The 17,854-nt window shown below is 45.3% G+C and overlaps 3 protein-coding genes across 3 annotated transcripts; 2 read left to right on the top strand and 1 right to left on the bottom strand.

The window, feature by feature from the left end:
* Positions 1 to 244: 244 nt before the first annotated feature.
* Positions 245 to 2,318, bottom strand: LOC102711891 (BAG family molecular chaperone regulator 3-like). Its single transcript, XM_040525646.1, has 4 exons — positions 1,753 to 2,318; positions 1,393 to 1,649; positions 1,156 to 1,302; positions 245 to 1,060 (listed from the first exon to the last, which is right to left on the bottom strand). Exons 1-4 carry the CDS (start codon positions 2,048 to 2,050, stop codon positions 722 to 724), a joined length of 1,041 nt encoding a protein of 346 aa, XP_040381580.1. The 5' UTR covers positions 2,051 to 2,318; the 3' UTR covers positions 245 to 721.
* Positions 2,319 to 9,865: 7,547 nt separating this feature from the next.
* Positions 9,866 to 11,585, top strand: LOC121054783. Its single transcript, XM_040525477.1, has 3 exons — positions 9,866 to 10,006; positions 10,121 to 10,513; positions 11,185 to 11,585. Exons 1-3 carry the CDS (start codon positions 9,899 to 9,901, stop codon positions 11,275 to 11,277), a joined length of 594 nt encoding a protein of 197 aa, XP_040381411.1. The 5' UTR covers positions 9,866 to 9,898; the 3' UTR covers positions 11,278 to 11,585.
* A 1,397-nt stretch (positions 11,586 to 12,982) lies between these two features.
* Positions 12,983 to 15,710, top strand: LOC102702571 (probable receptor-like protein kinase At2g21480). Its single transcript, XM_015838899.2, has one exon. The coding sequence runs from the start codon at positions 13,103 to 13,105 to the stop codon at positions 15,626 to 15,628; it is 2,526 nt and encodes an 841-aa protein (XP_015694385.1). The 5' UTR covers positions 12,983 to 13,102; the 3' UTR covers positions 15,629 to 15,710.
* Positions 15,711 to 17,854: the final 2,144 nt, after the last annotated feature.

Below are 17,854 nucleotides of genomic sequence, written 5' to 3'. Positions count from 1 at the left end.
AACAGCTTGGACTCTGATGGTTTGATGCAACACCAAAATGTGGCACAGCAATAAAGTATTTTAGCTGCACACCAACCCCTGCACTATTTATTTCTGAAAGGAATCAAGCCTGACAGATAGGCGCCAACTAACTCAAGAACAGAGACCACAGCAACAACAAGAAGAAAGAAAGAAACATTTTTTATTTGTAACAACAAAAAAATTAAGAATTTGCTCATCCACAGTCCAAGTCCATGGCCTCCTATCAAGAACGGTATGTATTGGTATCTGTATCCATATGGGTACAACAATTCTTTTCTCCTTTCTTCAAACCCCAATTGGAGACAACCCTTTTGACTTATTCCCAATCTGAATACACTTCAATTTCCTTCCCCTAATTTCCCCTCTCTCTCTCTCTCTCTTTCTCAGAATATGCACACAAAAGAATTATCAAACATTTGATGGTGAAGAAGAAGAAGAAGAAGAAGAAAGAAAAAGAAATATAAAAAAGAAGATAAAAAAATTACTCTCACATGATGAACTCAACTCATCTAGAAGTGGTAGTACCATGTAATGTGGCCAACCAAATTGCAAGAATTTGATGCAATCATCATCATCTTCTTCTTCTCATCAGGACATGACATGACACCCTTGCTTTCAGATTTTCCGGACATGGGTGCAATTCTTGCCAAGCAAGCACCTTTTGCATTCTCTGCCCTTTCTTTCTGCTTCTGCGTCGTCCTCAGAACAGCATCCAGTCGAGCCGGTTCGCCGGCGGCGCGCCTGACGACGCCGTTGAGCTGACGGTGGTATTTGAGGAGGCCGATGACGTCGATGGCAGCGAGGACAGCAGGTCGAACATCTCCCACCGCGTCTGTGTCGGTTGCTGCTGCTGCTGCTGATGGTGTTGGTGAGGTTGCTGCTGCTGTTGCCTCGCCGGCGGTGGCTGCTGCCTGGCTGGTGGTGGTGGCGGTTGGTGGTGTTGTTTGGAGGACAGCTTCTCGCCGGACTTGCGCACGATGGCGGCGTTCTTGGCCATGACGGCGTCGAGCGTCTCCACGTACTTCTGCACGCGCTTCACCTGCAGCAGCGGCGTCGGCGTCAATTAACTCGTTGCGCCATTGATGGTGTGAGCCAGTGGAAGTGGTGGAGATGGGAGGAGGCAAGAAAGCTCACCTGCAGCCGCCTCTGAGCCTTGACGTCGCCGTCGGCGACCACCGCGTCGAGCTTGAGCAGCTCGTTCATGAGCAGCTCCGTCACCTGCACCACGTCGTTCTCCGCCACCTTCTCCCCCTTCCGCACCGACGCGTCCAGCGCCGCCACCTGCTCCCACCCACCGGAACAAGTGAGCCTAGCTACCTCGGCCGTCGCCATGGCTGGATGATGGAATTGTCCGGCAATGCGGGTGCTTACCTTGGGGGCGAGCTTGTCGACCTCGGCGGTGACGGCGGCGACGGCCTTGGCGGCTTTCTCGAGGTGGCCGTTGCGGCGCTCCTCGATGAGGCGGCGGGCGCGTGCCTCGGGGTCCTCGACGACGACCAGCTTGGACCTGTCCTTGACGCCGGCCATGTCGAGGAATGCCTTGGAGTCCCTCTCCTTGTCCTTGTACATCACCTTCTGGTCGTCGGGATGCAGCCCCGTCCGCGCCGCCACCATCTTCTTCAGCTCCCCTGCACCCATCAACACCAATCGAATCAGACATGGCTGTCGAATTGGCACCACAAAGATTGACCACACTTCGACGGCGGCGGCGGCGGCGGCGGCGGCACTGACCGAAGGACGCCTGCGAGTTGATGTAGATCTCGTGGGTGATGCCGGCGTGCTTCACCTTGACGCGGATGGTCGGCACCGGCTTCACGTTGACGGGCTCCTCGTCGGCCGCGCCGCCCCTCTTCTGCACCAGCATCCCACCCGGCCGCACCTCCCACACCTCCTCCGCCGGCACCTTCCCACCTGCCGCCGGCGCCGCATCCACGGCGGCGACAGCAGCCGCCGCCGGGGGAGGAGGATTCTTCATCGATCCGAACTTCACCGTGGCGCCTTTCTTGGCCTTCGGGCTCGCTCCCAGCATCGCCGCCGCCCTCCTCTCCCCTCTTTTGCAGCTGTAAAGAGCTCTTCGGATCTTTCAAACAGCCCGGGCAAGAAAGCAAAGAACCAATGCCGGAAAAGCAGCCGGAGCAAGCAAAAGCAACGGAGCTCGTGAGGAGAGAGTAGCAAGGGAAATGGCTACTGAATAAGAGAAAGCTCAAAGCTGAGGAGATGGACAGCGAGGAGGAGGAAGATGGAGAAGAAGAAGAGTAGAAATAATGGTGGTGAGGTTGATGAGAGAAGAAACGAAGACGCATGGACAAGCCGAATATATACGCCAATTAGATTACATGCCAACTCGCCACATGACAAATTCATTATCAAATTCGTAATTATGGGAGATTTTATTTATTTACTGAAAACTATGGCCATGTTCTTTCTTCTGAATACGATGGATTTCTGCGATATCTAATTTTTTATACCTATCTGAGAGTATAAAAGACTTGATTTAAGAACTTATGATGAACTTTTATATAAAAAATACTTTCGTATAAAAAAATTGTTTAGAAAATTAGGGTTTGTTTAGTTCACGAAAAATTTTGGGTTTAGGTGTCACATCGGATGTTTGACCTAATGTCAGAAGACTATTTCGGTAACTAATTAAAAAACTAATTATATAGAGTATTAGGAAACTAATTGTATAAAGATTTGGCGAGACGAATGAACACGAAAATTTTTGGAACTAAGAGCATGTACAATAGCAGGCTATAAGCCAGCTATAAGCATATTTTTAAAAGATAAGAGGGGAGAGAGAAGAGGGGTGAGCTACTAATTTGTAGCCAGCTGCACATGAGCACCAAAACAAGATATGTGTATGATATATGAGACTATGTATTGATGTTTTGTAGATAAATATTGTATGAGTTAGCTATTAGATTGACTATAGATAAATTGAAACCAGTAGTAACGTGCTCTAAACACGGCCTTGAAAGTCCTTGAAAGGCATACTCGCGAAAATATAAGATCAGCATAGAGACCAACCTGGCCGATATTGATATAATAATATATGTGTGCCCGTTCATGGCAGAGTTGATTTGATTCTACTGTAAAATGAGAGAGGGAGGAAGGATGCTTTCTAATGGCGCTATCGGAGATGAATACACTTCATTTATTTATTTATTTGCTAAATTATTTTTTGGTGTTTCCTCCTTGTCTCTACTGCTCCACATGGCTCAGAATTATTTATTTTATTTGGGTAGAATTTAAAACCAAGAATTCGCAGCAATGCAGGCTGGTCCAAGTTTTGATTCGTTTTCGTTTGGTTAGATGGTGATTCGTATTGTGTCGGCTGCGGCTGATGCAGAGCCTGCATTCCTGTTTGATTTGCTTGTCGATATAACGTCTCAACCATCGCCTAATTGAGATTTTAAATATACAAATTTTGGCGCGAGTACGTGTAATTAAAGCAAAAAAAAAAACAGAGATAACGATGTAACTACCACTTTAAAAACAGTTAGGAGTAGCCAGTGTAGTAGATTAGCAGTGGCAGTACAGTTCAGCAGATGATCATCAGTTGGGGAATACGCAGCAGCACATGCACGCAGCTTGAAATAATCGCGGGAGCATTATTCGCGCCACGGCTTGACAATAATAATTTGTTGGTGCTTTGTTAGCTAGATCCAACCACCGGTTACAAATTGGCTAAATTTGATTAGTTTGAATTGTCCAAGATAATAGGATATTTTTGCTTTTTTAGAAAAATATCAGCTAAAAATAAACCATTTCATAGGGTATGGTAGGACAACACTTAGGCCTCCTTTGAAATGCAGAAATTTTGTTGACGATCTTGAAGGAAATGAATTGTTTTCTATAAAAATCTTGGAAAAGTCTTGCGTTTCAAATGAGCCCTAGGTATGGTGTCAAGTAATGTACAGAAAAAAAAAAGAGAATATGTTTTTAAAGTTCATTTTAAAAGGTTTACAATCTAGTAACAATATAACATAATAGTGGTCATATAGGAAGGCTTTTGTGAGCCAGGAGGGACAGGAATAAATACAGAGATCACATGATCCTAGAAAAGAAAAAGACACTATTCAAGGGTCATGAATCATGCTTGTGGAATTCATCTTCTATGATTCAAAAGTGTAAGTGCAATCGTTCAGACATCAGTATTGGCCACAGCTAGATTTGTTGTTGCTGAAGGTTTGCAGGACAGCTACAGTAGCGCTGGCAATCAGCTTTTTGATGCATGACATGAATTGAAGTGGCTCCTGAATTATGGTTTCAGAACGAGCTACGTACCTCTTCGTTTATTTCAGTTCAAAAATCAAAATATATAAAAGAGTTATAACTTGGTGTACCTCTCAATCAGGGGCGGGATCCAGTCTGGAGGCTACGGGAGCTCCAGCCCCCCTATATGTTAGATCTCCCTTAGAAAAGAGGGGAAAGAGGATGGGGAAGAAGAAAGGAAGAAGAAGAGAGAGGGGCTAGAGGAAGAAGAACGTAACCAACCCTTTTAACCTTTAAATTCTGGATCCGTCCCTTCTCTCAATTGTTCAAATTACAAAGGAGCTATAAACTTATAACTTGGTGTGCATTTGTTATCAGCCAACCGGGTAAAACTACTCCTGTCTGTATGTGATTATGTGATTCTTACACAAACACAGCTGACAATATCAGCCAGTATGCAGTCTCTGTCTGAATGTGATATCATCCGCCTGATAATTACTTGTTTGTACCTCCATTTGTTAAGAGAAAAAGAAAACATGATTGGACCATAGATGTTTTCATGACAAAAGAAAGCAGGAATCATGCTAATGATCTCCATAATCAACCATTGATTCCCAAACAGTGGAGCAGGAAAAGCAAACAGTTGAATCCAATCAGGAACGCAAGGCATTCAGCGATACCGGTCAATCTTTAATGAATGGCCGCCACTCTAACAGTTCTACGAGTTCGCCACCCTCTCAATACTACAAATTAGTCTAAGTACATTTTCGTATTGATTATTTTCGACACTTGATCGTCTATCTTATTTAAAAAAGTTTTATGATTAGTATTTATTATTATTATACGATGAAACATGACTATTTTTTTATTTTTCATAAACTTTTTAATAAAAAAACAGTTAAAAGTTGAACGCGGAAATCCACGAATACAGTTATACTATAACGGAGTTTGTACAGTTTTAGTTGGTTTGTTGTTTTTATTTCACGGTGTCAGTCGCAGCTGAAATAATCAGAATTACAGTGTGTGTTTGTTCTATGTGAAGATAATCTAATAGGTAAAACACTAGTGCAAGATCGCTCGCATTGTTTTGTTAATCACAACTGTCACTGAATTTTAAATGGCAGTATTACATGTGCGTGGTGCTGTGCAGTAGTCGTTGGAGGGTGAGCTTAGTTTAACTGAAGTAACTACTATGCCCTCATGTGCACTGCATTCAAGTCAGCAGCTCGGATTGGTAAACTAAAGCCTCTGAATTCATCTAAGGTGTTGTTTAGATTGGAAAAATTTTTGGGAAAAATGTCTCGTTAAATGTTTGATCGGATGTCGGAAGGTGTTTTTGGACACGAATAAAAAAACGAATTTTACGGCTAGCCTAGAAACCGCGAGACGAATCTTTTGAGCCTAATTAATCTGTCATTAGCATATGTTGGTTACTGCAGCACTTATGGCTAATCATGGGCTAATTAGGCTCAAAAGATTCGTCTCAAGATTTCTTTCATAGCTATGCAATTAGTTTCTTGATTCATCTATGTTTAATACTTTATTTAGATATCCAAAAATTCAATCAGATGTTTTTGGAAAAAAAATTTGGGAACTAAACAAGGCCTAAAAATACTACGAAGATGAACAAGTTGCTAAAAATAATAAGAGATCAAATTCTCTTTCTTTTTTTCCTTTTTGTCACCAACTCTTGAGCAGTCCGAGGGATGTTTGGTTTCCAGAACTTTTTTTAAGTCACTGTCATATTAAATGTTTGGACACTAATTAAAAGTATTAAATATAGACTATTAATAAAACTCACCTTATACTCTGGACTATTTCGCGAGACGAATTTATTGAGCCTAATTAGTCCATGATTAGCGAATGTGATACTACAGTAAACATTTGCTAATTATGGATTAATTAGGTTTTAAAAATTTGTCTAATAAAATAGTCTTTATTTATGTAATTAGTTTTGTTATCAGTTTATATTTAATACTTCTAATTAACATCCAAACATTCCATGTGACAAATAACTATAAAAAAGTCTCTAAATCTAAAAAGCCACGAAAACACGCACGCAATTGGAGCACAAGGTAACAGACAGCCTGAGCTCCACCGACAGTCAGAAGTGTAGCCGGTGGGGCCCACATGGGCTGCCACGCTGGCACTGTCAGTTCTCTCCTTCTCTCCTTGCCTGCGTTGACCGAGGAAAGAGACGCTGTAACCCACGGGCCCACCATAGGGCCACGTCAGCTTCTTTCCTCTGCTTCCTTCCTTCCTTCCTTCGGTCCTTCCTCTCTTCTTCAGTTCTTGAGCTTTCTGATGAAGAAAAGACAGGCATCTGATTCGAAACGCAACCAACCACGTTTTGTTTTGATCTATTTGCCCATTGTTTTGGGCAGTTGCTTTTCTCTTCTGCCTCTCTTGTTCCTTTATTTGTTTGATTCCTTTCCTCTCCTTTTCGTTTTGCTGATTTTTTTATGGTTAGAGAAACTAAGTAATTTCAGTCAATGCGATCATAATTAAATGTGGTTTATGTATGTTCTGTTCTGACACTGCCATATTTTACAAAATTAAAACACACGCCTGATTGTTAAGTTTATGTGGTTCCTCGTTTGTGCAATTAATCTTAGTTTGAGATCACTTTATTGTTCTGAGTTTCTGACCTGCATTTTCCATTCAGAATCTCTCCTCGAATTCCTTTTTTTTTCATTCAGAATCAGAATACTCCATTTGGCACGTTTCGGTTAGTTGGTTTTCAAATATATATTGAATTGTCAGATTTTTATCAAGTTAATACTATATTGATAGTATCAAGACTAATCCAATATGGATACATGCATACAGAAAAAGTTCAGAACTACACAAGGAAAATCTCCAATTTTGAAATTCAATGCTGATGAGCCTTCCCATGATCAGTTGCAGCAAGGCTCAAAAGCCTTGTAGCTATACCGACACTGATGGTCAGACACTAATGCTGAACCATGTAGATTAAATTAAGCTATAACAGGGTGGGAATATGCAGAGCAGTATGTATGTATGTGCATTGCCAGTGTGACATAATAGCATATGGTTAGGGAGTCATATCAATCAGAGAGACTGAGAGGCTAAAGACAATAATAGAGCCCTCCAAAGCTGCCTCCCAGCACACAGAAAATACAGGTTAGCTATATATTGCGATGGATGGATGGTGCAGCTTCCCTGTCATTTGTCATGCTGCCCATAGCCTGGTTTGTGTGTCCATCCAAACGCACCAACTCACACCGTAGAATTTTCCCTTCCAAATGCATGATTATTCCAGCGAAATTCCAGTGAAATTCTTTTTGTTTCCAGCGGATCCGAATGTTTTTATGCGAAAAGGACGGTTATTGTATTTGTGTTAGAAAATTGTTTTTGGAAGGAATAATATAGAAACAATTCTCATGAAATTCTTTTTGTTTCGAGTGGAGCTCATAGTTTATGCTAATTACCTTTTTATTGCTGGGGTTGTTAAAAGGCAGAAGGTTCACATGCTGGCCATGCTGAAATTCAGAATGGTTTCCAAGACAGGCTGGATGCCTGAATACGACACAAAAGGTTCAGAGCAACCAAAATAAATTTATACAATACTGCTTATTAGCATGAACTAATTAAAATTAAGAGATATCTTGCGTGATCTTGGCAGGTTTGAATTGACCACAATTGTCGGTTAAATCATTGCGAGTGTTTGTCCTGCATTATAATCTGAATATAAACCTGAAGCCCTGAAAGGTCCGTAGTTCCATCATCATGCATGATAAGTATATAATAATGAGATACCATTAACAGTAGTGCAGTTGGTATGCGATCGTTGGAGTGTTAAACATACTGATCAAATAATTAATCATTTGTCACAGTTGCCTGGAAGTGAAGTGCTATTTAGTTATTTTAGAAGTATTCAGTTAGCAATTAATGAGCCCCAGAAAAAAAAGTAGAGGGAGCAATTGCCAGGTAGTAGTAGTAGTTCGTCTGGTGGTTTGTGCCATCTCTTTAATATAAAGCAGATCGATCCGGATCGGTTTAGTGAGGCATTACCATGTGCTTTGCTGCTCATTAGCTCGCCTGTTTAGCCTGGTTGCAACAACTGATCATGTGGAGGCCTGTACTGCACTCCTGCAGAGGCTTAACTTACATCTCAACTTAGGTTTTGGTTGCATAAATGCTGGTGAAATGTTGAGCTCAGGGCAGTGCAAATCAGTGTCCAACTTCTTCATACACTTCCAATGGTCTCAAGATGTAATCTAGTGCTAGTAGTGCAGGAGTTTGATAGAAGAAGTTTCAGTTCTTGGTGTCTGTGCAAGATTGTTCAGACAATTCCATGATGGAGATGAACATGAGTTTCTACCACATAAATATTATCTGGTGATGGAGCTAGCAACACCATTGAGCCTGGGTGGCCAATTTTTTAGGGATCAACCAATTTTGACGCAAATCAACAGAGATGGTATAGAAAAGTTGGTGTAAAAACTGTAAACTGCAAAGTGGGGTTGTGAAATTTGTAGTGGATCCCAGAACAGGAAGCATGATCATGGTTTATGTCGATCACGGGGCAAGATGATCCACAGATTTTGCTTTTAGCAACAGAAGAGAGATGCGTCCAGACCAATCATCTGATTCTGACTTTTTTTTTTCGCATGGTCCATACCCTCCAATGCTCTCTTTATTCGTACTAACAAAATATCCATACTTTGCTACGAAAATATATTACAAAATATCGTAGATTTTTTTTATCAACTATGCTACTATCACTTATTTGAACCAAATCTGAATTATTCCATAATATCAGGAAAAAGCAACGACTAATTTATATAAAAAAAAAGCTATACAAAGCAATGGGCTGGTAGATTTACTGCCACCGTCCACCGCCACTAAAGACATTTGAAGTATTATAGATTATAGATTTCAGAGAATTAGAAAATGATCATGTTGGTCTCCTGTTTGATTACTACTACTCACTGGGCCTTTAATTGGGCCTAGAGTTTATCTAGGCCGTCCTTCAAATGAAGCAATAAGTTCACTTGTCATCCCTCAATTTTACATCGAGTCTGCGAGATATCCCTGCGCCCTAATATCAGAAATCTTCACTCCTAAACTATATAAAACTATGCAATTTAGTCCCATAGCAGTATGTATTCCTGGTTTCGCTGACGTGACATCCTAGTAAGCAAAAAAGTTATGTGGAGCTCACATGTCACCTCTCTCCTATTCTCCTCTTTTCTTCTTGTTGACTAGGATGTCACGTCAGTGAAACCATCCGTGCATACTGCCATTGGACCTAATCTGCATGATTGCTAAGATTTATGGTATTGGTGTTTAGCGATGTCCACAGACTCGACGTAGAGTTAAGGGAAGACGGATGAACTTATTCCTCAATGAAATATGCAATGCAATTCAATCCAGGCCCAGCATGACAGTGTCTCTCCTGTTCGGCTAACTACTCTATGGGCCTTAAGTTGGGCCTGGAATGTAGCCCAGGCCCATCATGACGGTGTCCAAGTCAAAGCTGCGAGCCGAGCCGCGCGGGGCGGATCAGGTTGCCGAGTCCACGACTCGATCTTGGCTCCGGCCATGCAGCCACGCTCCGGCTGACGCTGACCTCGCCGCCGGCCTCTATATATGCTGCCGCACGGCGTCGCCTGCAGCGCACCGGTGCGCAGCCGCAATGGCCGACGTGCTGCTGGGCTCGGAGCGCCGCGTCCTCATCAGCGGCTACGGCCTCGCCCCGCCGCCGGAGAGCCTCCTCGGTCGCCTCGACCAGATCGACCTGCGGGTGAGCGGCGGCGGCGCCGCGGCGCGGCTTGATTGATCCGTTCGTCGGGTGGTCGGCGATCCATGTAGCTGTGTTGATCTTGGCGTTTGCTGTTTGTGTGTGTGCGTGTGACAGTTGCGGCAGCTGGAGGAGCAGCGGCGGCGGGGGGCGAAGGTCGACGACCACGACTGCGACTCCGACACCGCCGGCGACCATCGCGCCGTCCGCCGCGCGCCGGCGGCGCGCCACCAGCACACCAAGTCGCTGCCGTCGGCGCTGCAGCAGTTGCAGGTGAAGGGCGACCTCATGGACCGCCTCAACCTGCTCGAGTCCCGCATCAGGCAGCTCAGCTGCGAGCTGGACGGCGCCTTGCCGGCGGCGCGGCCGGCCGAGGACCGCGCGTGGTCCGAGCCGCCTCTGCCGGAGCCGTGCGAGGACCGGCCGCCGGCGTGCGCCGCCGGGAGCTGGAGCGCCACGCAGCTACTGGGTGCGCGGCAGCTTCATCGCACCAAACCAAACCCACACAAGGTGATAATTATCACATATTACAATATTAATATGTACTTGTATTGCACATTAATCTCTCGATTACTAGTAAAATTGCATAACCAATGCGCAAAGAAAAGATTGAATACTGTATTTACCGTATAATAACTTTATTCCAAAATATAACCATTTGTGTAGGTTGATTAAAAACTAAGGTTTAGAAAATACTGTCTTTTGGTTAGGTCCGCGGTCAAATTTAAATTTTAAATTGGTTAGATTCTCGTTACATGTACCAGATTGGTTGTATGAACATTATAATTGGAGAGATCATAGAATCATCATATAAATGCTAACATTACGATATAAATTTTGAACTTTAGACCCTGCTTAGTTTGGAGGGAAAACAATGTGTTTTGGTTCCTATGAAATTTCTACGAAACCATCCGGTTTGTAGTAGTGCAATATACCCAAACCAAAAAAAAAAACTTTTCTTTCCTATAAGTTTTAGAGATCAAACATAGAAAGTTTTCCATATGCTCCAAACTCTAGAAAAAATACATCTAAATCGATGTGTGCATGTATTTCTATTCATCTACATTTTCTACTCATATGAATTATAAACTTTCTAAACCGAACAAGCCCTCGTATTTTAGAATGGATGGAGTACTACCCCTGCATTTCATCTGAAACAAAAACTGTCTGAAATTAAACAGAGCCTGAAGGAGGCGAAGTGTGCGTGTGAGAAGGAGAAGAGGAAGGCGGAGCGCAGGAAGGCAGGAAGGAGGTGGTTCACTGTCGGATGCTAATCAACAAGACGCATACGGATTAACTCACCATATCATAATCTCCTTACTTATTTAATTATAGGCGCTACTATTACGTACTATATTTTATATTTATATATATACATATATATATACAGTAGCATCATGCAAGCGTTTTAATTATTATGTGTACGTATTCTGTCTTTTGCTCTGTGTGTCCGTCTGTTATTTGTTTTTTGTGATTTGTACTGGCTGTAACTTGTAAGACGTATAAAATATAAATTCTAAGTTGTTGCCATTTTTGGCGAGTTTTGATAATGGATATAAATTAGCAGTCTTCAGCTTCCAGTTCATTTGTTCAGTTCTTGATCAAATTGACCTATAATATGAAATGGATGAAGGTTATGAAAGTAAAATTTCTTCCACTCTGATCTGAGATTGTTAATACAAGGAGGTGTTTTGTGTTTGTGGAAAGGTACGAACAAAAATGGATTTGATCACCCCCCCCTCTCTTTCCCCTTAAAAACCTTTCAGACAGTTTATAGGGTTGCAAAATGATTAGGATAATTAAAGGGCTTGGGTGTCATGGTAACTCCAATTTAAAGGAAATTTTCTATAAAATTTCACCTCATGCTAAGAATACGTTGGAATTAACTCACCATGACATAATTCCAAGAAATTGGCTAGGGTCCATTTCCGTGAAATGAATGGTATTTACAGAAAAATAATAATCATGAGGTTTCAATTCCTATAAAATTTCTTTAGAAATCCATCAATCTACTAACATCACGAAACAATTACACGCATCACGTAGGTCGTAGCATAGGATTATTCGACCATCACAAACATATATTGATATATACATGTTCTTCCTAATTAATCGAATACGTTATACATGGAGATGTATTCCATCATCAAGTAGCGGGCGCTGCAGCACAAATGTTGTCCAAATTCATGCATTAGAACAACAAGAAGAAGAATAATAAAAGAAACTCATGAGTCATGAACTCATTCCGTTTCCAGGTCTGCACATCTGCACATCGGTCTCTCACTGTTTCATGGTCCATCCTTTGCCATACAATTAACATCGTCCATGCCAAAATTTGCATCTAAAATTTAATCTTGGAATTGTTTGGAGGGCTTTCCATCGCAGATTTTTTTTCAATATTGTATTTTAAATTTGATAAGAACACATATATATAAACCATAAATTATGTTTTATTTGTTGACACATCGTGAACACATTATCAACGATTGGCCAACCGACGAGGCCTTCGGAATTGGTAAAATCTAACAATTTTATCGAATCCTAGTGCGGTTATTATTACTTTATCTACTTCTAATGTATTTATTCTCTATTTTTATAAACTCAGATATAATAATTGTTTAAGAATAAATTTATTTTAGACCAAGAAGCTAAAACAAAATTAATCTTATTTTAGGATGGATATAGTAGAAAACATTATAACAACTTAGAAAAGCAAATGTTGTAGAGTAAATTATGGGAAAACAACCACGAGGTCATCTTCAAATTGAAATTTAAAATTCAATTTGTACTAAATATGAGCAGGATGAGAGGGTGTGCCGCGGCAACCTGGCCAAGAATAGGCGGTGCGGTGAGTGCGTGCGAGCGGTGGAGCGCGCGGCGCGGGGCGAGCCGGTAGCCGCGGCATGCTTAAACACGGCGCGCTCGCTGGCCCACATAACCCGCCCGCCTCTCGGCCCCCTGGCCCTCCCTCTCCTCCGATTGGCCCCACCAACCAGAGAGAGAGGCCAGAGGGCCCCGCACCTCGCCTCTTCCCCCACCCCAACCCCCACTTGCCAATAATAATAATAGTAGTAATAATAAGCGTCCCCGCCGTCCACCATGCTGGCCGTGGCGCTGCTGCTCGCCGCGGCGCTCACCACCGGCGTCTCCGGCCAGGGCCGCCCGGTCACCGACAGCGGCGCGCAGACGGCGCCCACGCCGTCCACCTTCACCCCCAAGGACAACTTCCTCATCGACTGCGGCGGCGCGGCCCCCGTCAACACCACCGACGGCAGGGTCTACAAGTCCGACGCGCAGTCCAACAACCTGCTCTCCGCCAAGGACGCCATCCGGGTCGCCGCCGCCGACGACAAGGCCGACGTGCCCTCGCCGGTCTACCTCACCGCCCGCATCTTCCGCGATGAGGCCGTCTACAGCTTCCCGCTCACCGTGCCGGGCTGGCATTTCGTTCGCCTCTACCTCTTCCCGCTCAAGAACGCCGACTTCGACCTCGCCACCGCCACCTTCACCGTCTCCACCGACGCCAACGTGCTCCTCCATAGCTTCACCGCCGAGAACAAGCCGGTCATGAAGGAGTTCCTCGTTAACGCGACCGAGAAGCACCTCGCCATCAAGTTTATCCCGCTCAAGGACTCCGCCGCCTTCATCAACGCCATCGACGTGGTGAACGCTCCCGACGAGCTCATCACCGACACGGCCATGGGGCTTGCGCCGATCGGCGAGATGGGGGGGCTCGCCGAGGCGGCGTACCAGGTCGTGTACCGGATCAACGTCGGCGGCCCGGCCATCGCGCCCGACAAGGACACGCTCGGCCGGCAGTGGGACGTGGACGCGCCGTACGTGCAGTCCAAGGAGGCGGTGAAGGACGTGTCGGTGCCGGTGGGGAACATCAACTTCCCCGACGGGACGTCGAAGCTGGTGGCGCCGGCGCAGGTGTACGCGAGCTGCGCCAAGATGGCGGACGCCGACGTGGGGAGCCCCACCTTCAACATGTCGTGGAAGATGGACGTGGACCCGTCGTTCAGCTACCTGGTCCGGCTCTTCTTCGCCGACATCGTCAGCAAGAGCATGAACGACCTCTACTTCAACGTGTTCGTCAATGGCCGCAAGGCCATCTCCGGGCTGGACCTGTCGACGGTGACCGGCGAGCTGTCGGCGGCGTACTACAAGGACATCGTGGTGAACTCGTCGATCGCGACGGACAAGCTGAGCATCCAGGTGGGGCCGATGGGGGAGGACACGGGGCGCGTGGACGCGCTGCTCAGCGGCGTGGAGGTGCTCAAGATGAGCAACTCGGTGGGGAGCCTCGACGGCGAGTTCGGCGTCGACGGGAGGAAGGCCGACGACGGCAGCGGCAGCCGCAAGGCCGTGGCGGCGGTGGGGTTCGCGATGATGTTCGGCGCGTTCGCCGGGCTGGGAGCCATGGCCGTCAAGTGGTACAAGCGGCCGCACGACTGGGAGCGGCGGAACAGCTTCTCGTCGTGGCTGCTCCCCATCCACACGGGGCAGTCCTTCACCACCAGCAAGGGCGGCTCCAGCAAGAGCGGCTACACCTTCTCCTCCACCATGGGGCTCGGCCGCTTCTTCACCTTCGCCGAGATCCAGACGGCGACCAAGAACTTCGAGGAGAGCGCCATCATCGGCGTCGGCGGCTTCGGCAACGTGTACGTCGGCGAGATCGACGACGGCACCAAGGTGGCCATCAAGCGCGGGAACCCGCAGTCGGAGCAGGGCATCAACGAGTTCAACACGGAGATCCAGATGCTGTCCAAGCTCCGCCACCGCCACCTCGTCTCCCTCATCGGCTACTGCGACGAGAACGCCGAGATGATCCTCGTCTACGAGTACATGCACAACGGCCCGTTCCGCGACCACATCTACGGCAAGGACTGGCCGGCGTTGACGTGGAAGCAGCGGCTCGAGATCTGCATCGGCGCCGCCCGCGGCCTCCACTACCTGCACACCGGCACGGCGCAGGGCATCATCCACCGCGACGTCAAGACCACCAACATCCTCCTCGACGACAACTTCGTCGCCAAGGTCTCCGACTTCGGCCTCTCCAAGGACGGGCCCGGCATGAACCAGCTCCACGTCAGCACCGCCGTCAAGGGCAGCTTCGGCTACCTCGACCCGGAGTACTTCCGCTGCCAGCAGCTCACCGACAAGTCCGACGTCTACTCCTTCGGCGTCGTCCTCCTCGAGACGCTGTGCGCGCGGCCGCCCATCGACCCGCAGCTGCCGCGCGAGCAGGTCAGCCTCGCCGAGTGGGGGATGCAGTGGAAGCGCAAGGGCCTCATCGAGAAGATCATGGACCCCAAGCTCGCCGGCACCGTCAACCAGGAGTCGCTCAACAAGTTCGCCGAGGCCGCCGAGAAGTGCCTCGCCGAGTTCGGCAGCGACCGGATCTCCATGGGCGACGTGCTCTGGAACCTCGAGTACGCGCTCCAGCTGCAGGACGCCAACCCGCCCGAGGGAGCCAACCAGCCCGCCGACGACGACGACGACCGCGCCGCCGCCCCGACCTCCTCCTCCTCCAGCTCCTCCGTCACCGTCGCGCCGCCCGACGCGTCCACCACCGACGCCGGCGAGATGTTCGCGCAGCTCGCCGACATGAAGGGGAGGTGATCGCCCGCAGTTCCATTAATCCAGCAGTGCACCGTACCGTAGTTGGCGGTTTCATCCAGCGCGCGCCACCTGCATGCATCGCGGTGGAAACTACAGAAGCTAATCAAATTCAAATTCAAATTCAAACTCAAACCTGTCGGTATTCTGTCCAAGGTGGTGGTCTGCAGTGTGTTTGGATTGGCGATGGCGAGAAGCTGATTCCGAATTGAAATTCCGTAAATATATACAAACGCAAATGTACTATAAATACGTGTTCATGAGGGATCATGGTGTGTTTACTTGTCTCTACGTTTTTTTAGATATAGGAGACGTGTCGCTTCAAATTTAATGTTTTTTTAAACTTTTTTGGGGGTAAAGGTTGATTGTACAATATCAGAAATCATACAAACATACATACATACACACTAATCGACGAGGCTCGTGTACTTCCTCAGCCTAGTTAGTTGTTAATTGGTCTTCAATTTGATGGCGCTTAATTAAGTTCCCACTTGTACTGCTAAGTTAAAGCAAATCACTCTCCGAATTTTTTTAATGTTTGACTAAACTTCATCGAACCTATTTAGGATATTTTCGAAAGAAAAACAGTTCAAATTACAACAAATTAATTAAGATATGGCGGTAGATCGTGAGAAGAACCTCGTATATATATATGCACATGGATGGGAAAGGTACAAGTAACAGATAATGACTTGTATCCTCGTCATGTATTCTTCCATGCGAAGAATGCAACCGGCACACGTCACGCAGACTAATCAACAAGTAAACCCGGTCTAGTTTGCCCGGTTTTGCAATGTGGTTAACCTGGAATGCACTCCATCACAAAAACGCTGGGGGAACCATTAATTATATATGCTGACTCGGAACAAAGTGGTTGTTTAGCTTTTCTACGGAAAAAAAGTCAAACGATATATTTGTAGATAAAAAATAATTTATAAATAAAAAATTTAATGCATGTATTCTTATAAATCTAACAACCACTAATAAATAAACACTGGTGAAAAAAAACTCAAAACCAACTCTAAAATCTAAATTTTAGGTTGAAAAATTAAATTTGTCTTATAAACATATATACAGAAGGTATGACTATGCATATTTTAAAAGCCATTCAAAAACAGGCAGAAAAAGCTCAGAGTCTCCCGGTCTATTTTTCTAAATGAAAATCTGCTTTCTATAGTTAGTTATGCATTAACAGGATATATTTGACAGGTTACTTTATCACGTAATTCCTGCGACACTACAGCGAGCATACTTATCTAAGTCCTCACAGATATATCATCCAAAATATTTGGTGGGTCAAAGAAGAAGAGCATATAAATCTTATCCAAATAAAACTGTAATCGATGCACATATTTCACGCATGTTACTATCAAGATCTCCCACATAACAACAATACTTATAAAACACCTCACACCTAAGGATGGAGTTGCAATGTTCTGCCGGGGTTAGGACGACCTTGACAACCCCCAACAAAATCATGATTAAATTATTTAGGAAACAAAGATGATAATAACAATCAAATAAGATCAGTGTATTTTGATACTAATGATATCGGTGGAACAATTTTATAGCTTCACCCTTGTTCACTTCATCACACTCTTACCATACACAACAACCCCTTTCTCCATGTCTAGCCTTCTAATAATTATTTTGTCCGTGTCAGAAGAAAACATAGTATTTATAAACAATAATATTACACTTGTTCATGTTTGTAGGCCAACTTATCGTCCATGCTTCATAATTTTATTTTTAGCGAAATACATATTAACAACAACAAAAAACCTTACCATAATCTTTCTTTTTTCTATTTTTCCAAAACACCAAAAGCATCCATATACATGTCCCATTACAATGATGTAGGCTATGTAAGCCACAATAATCAAGCTAAAGGAAAGCCTATTATGATAGTCATCCAGCCTTGCATAAACAATGCAAAGCCAGTCAAGCTCAAACAGCCATGTGGGCCCACCCTCCCTGCACAGCCACAAAAAGGAAGCTGCACTCTCGTGTGTAGCCCGGTTGTGTGCGCGGAGCAGATCCTCTTCCTAGGCAAACAGTGAGCAGTCGGTCCTAGAAAAATTAAAGGGCAGAAACTTCGCCGGTGACCCGAACACGCATAACCATACCCACGCACACGTCAACACTCACTGACAGGTGGGACAAGGATAATGCGGGCCCACCGCTCAGTGACAGTCTCGTCATCTATTAAAGTCATTCCTGTTCTGGAAA

Source organism: Oryza brachyantha, chromosome 6 (genome assembly GCF_000231095.2).
Source record: "Oryza brachyantha chromosome 6, ObraRS2, whole genome shotgun sequence".
Taxonomy (NCBI): domain Eukaryota; kingdom Viridiplantae; phylum Streptophyta; class Magnoliopsida; order Poales; family Poaceae; genus Oryza; species Oryza brachyantha.
The sequence above is the reverse complement of the archived record's forward strand: the minus strand, read 5'-3'. Positions and strand labels throughout refer to the sequence as shown.

Excerpts from the sequence above, each read along its gene's own strand:
- LOC102702571 (XM_015838899.2), top strand. The coding sequence starts at position 13,103 with ATGCTGGCCGTGGCGCTGCTGCTCGCCGCGGCGCTCACCACCGGCGTC.
- LOC121054783 (XM_040525477.1), top strand. The coding sequence starts at position 9,899 with ATGGCCGACGTGCTGCTGGGCTCGGAGCGCCGCGTCCTCATCAGCGGC. Across the intron at positions 10,007-10,120 it reads TCGACCAGATCGACCTGCGG|TTGCGGCAGCTGGAGGAGCA; the intron begins GTGAGCGGCGGC and ends TGCGTGTGACAG. Across the intron at positions 10,514-11,184 it reads CCAAACCAAACCCACACAAG|AGCCTGAAGGAGGCGAAGTG; the intron begins GTGATAATTATC and ends GAAATTAAACAG.
- LOC102711891 (XM_040525646.1), bottom strand. The coding sequence starts at position 2,050 with ATGCTGGGAGCGAGCCCGAAGGCCAAGAAAGGCGCCACGGTGAAGTTC. Across the intron at positions 1,303-1,392 it reads TCGACAAGCTCGCCCCCAAG|GTGGCGGCGCTGGACGCGTC; the intron begins GTAAGCACCCGC and ends GGGTGGGAGCAG. Across the intron at positions 1,061-1,155 it reads AGGCTCAGAGGCGGCTGCAG|GTGAAGCGCGTGCAGAAGTA; the intron begins GTGAGCTTTCTT and ends CCGCTGCTGCAG.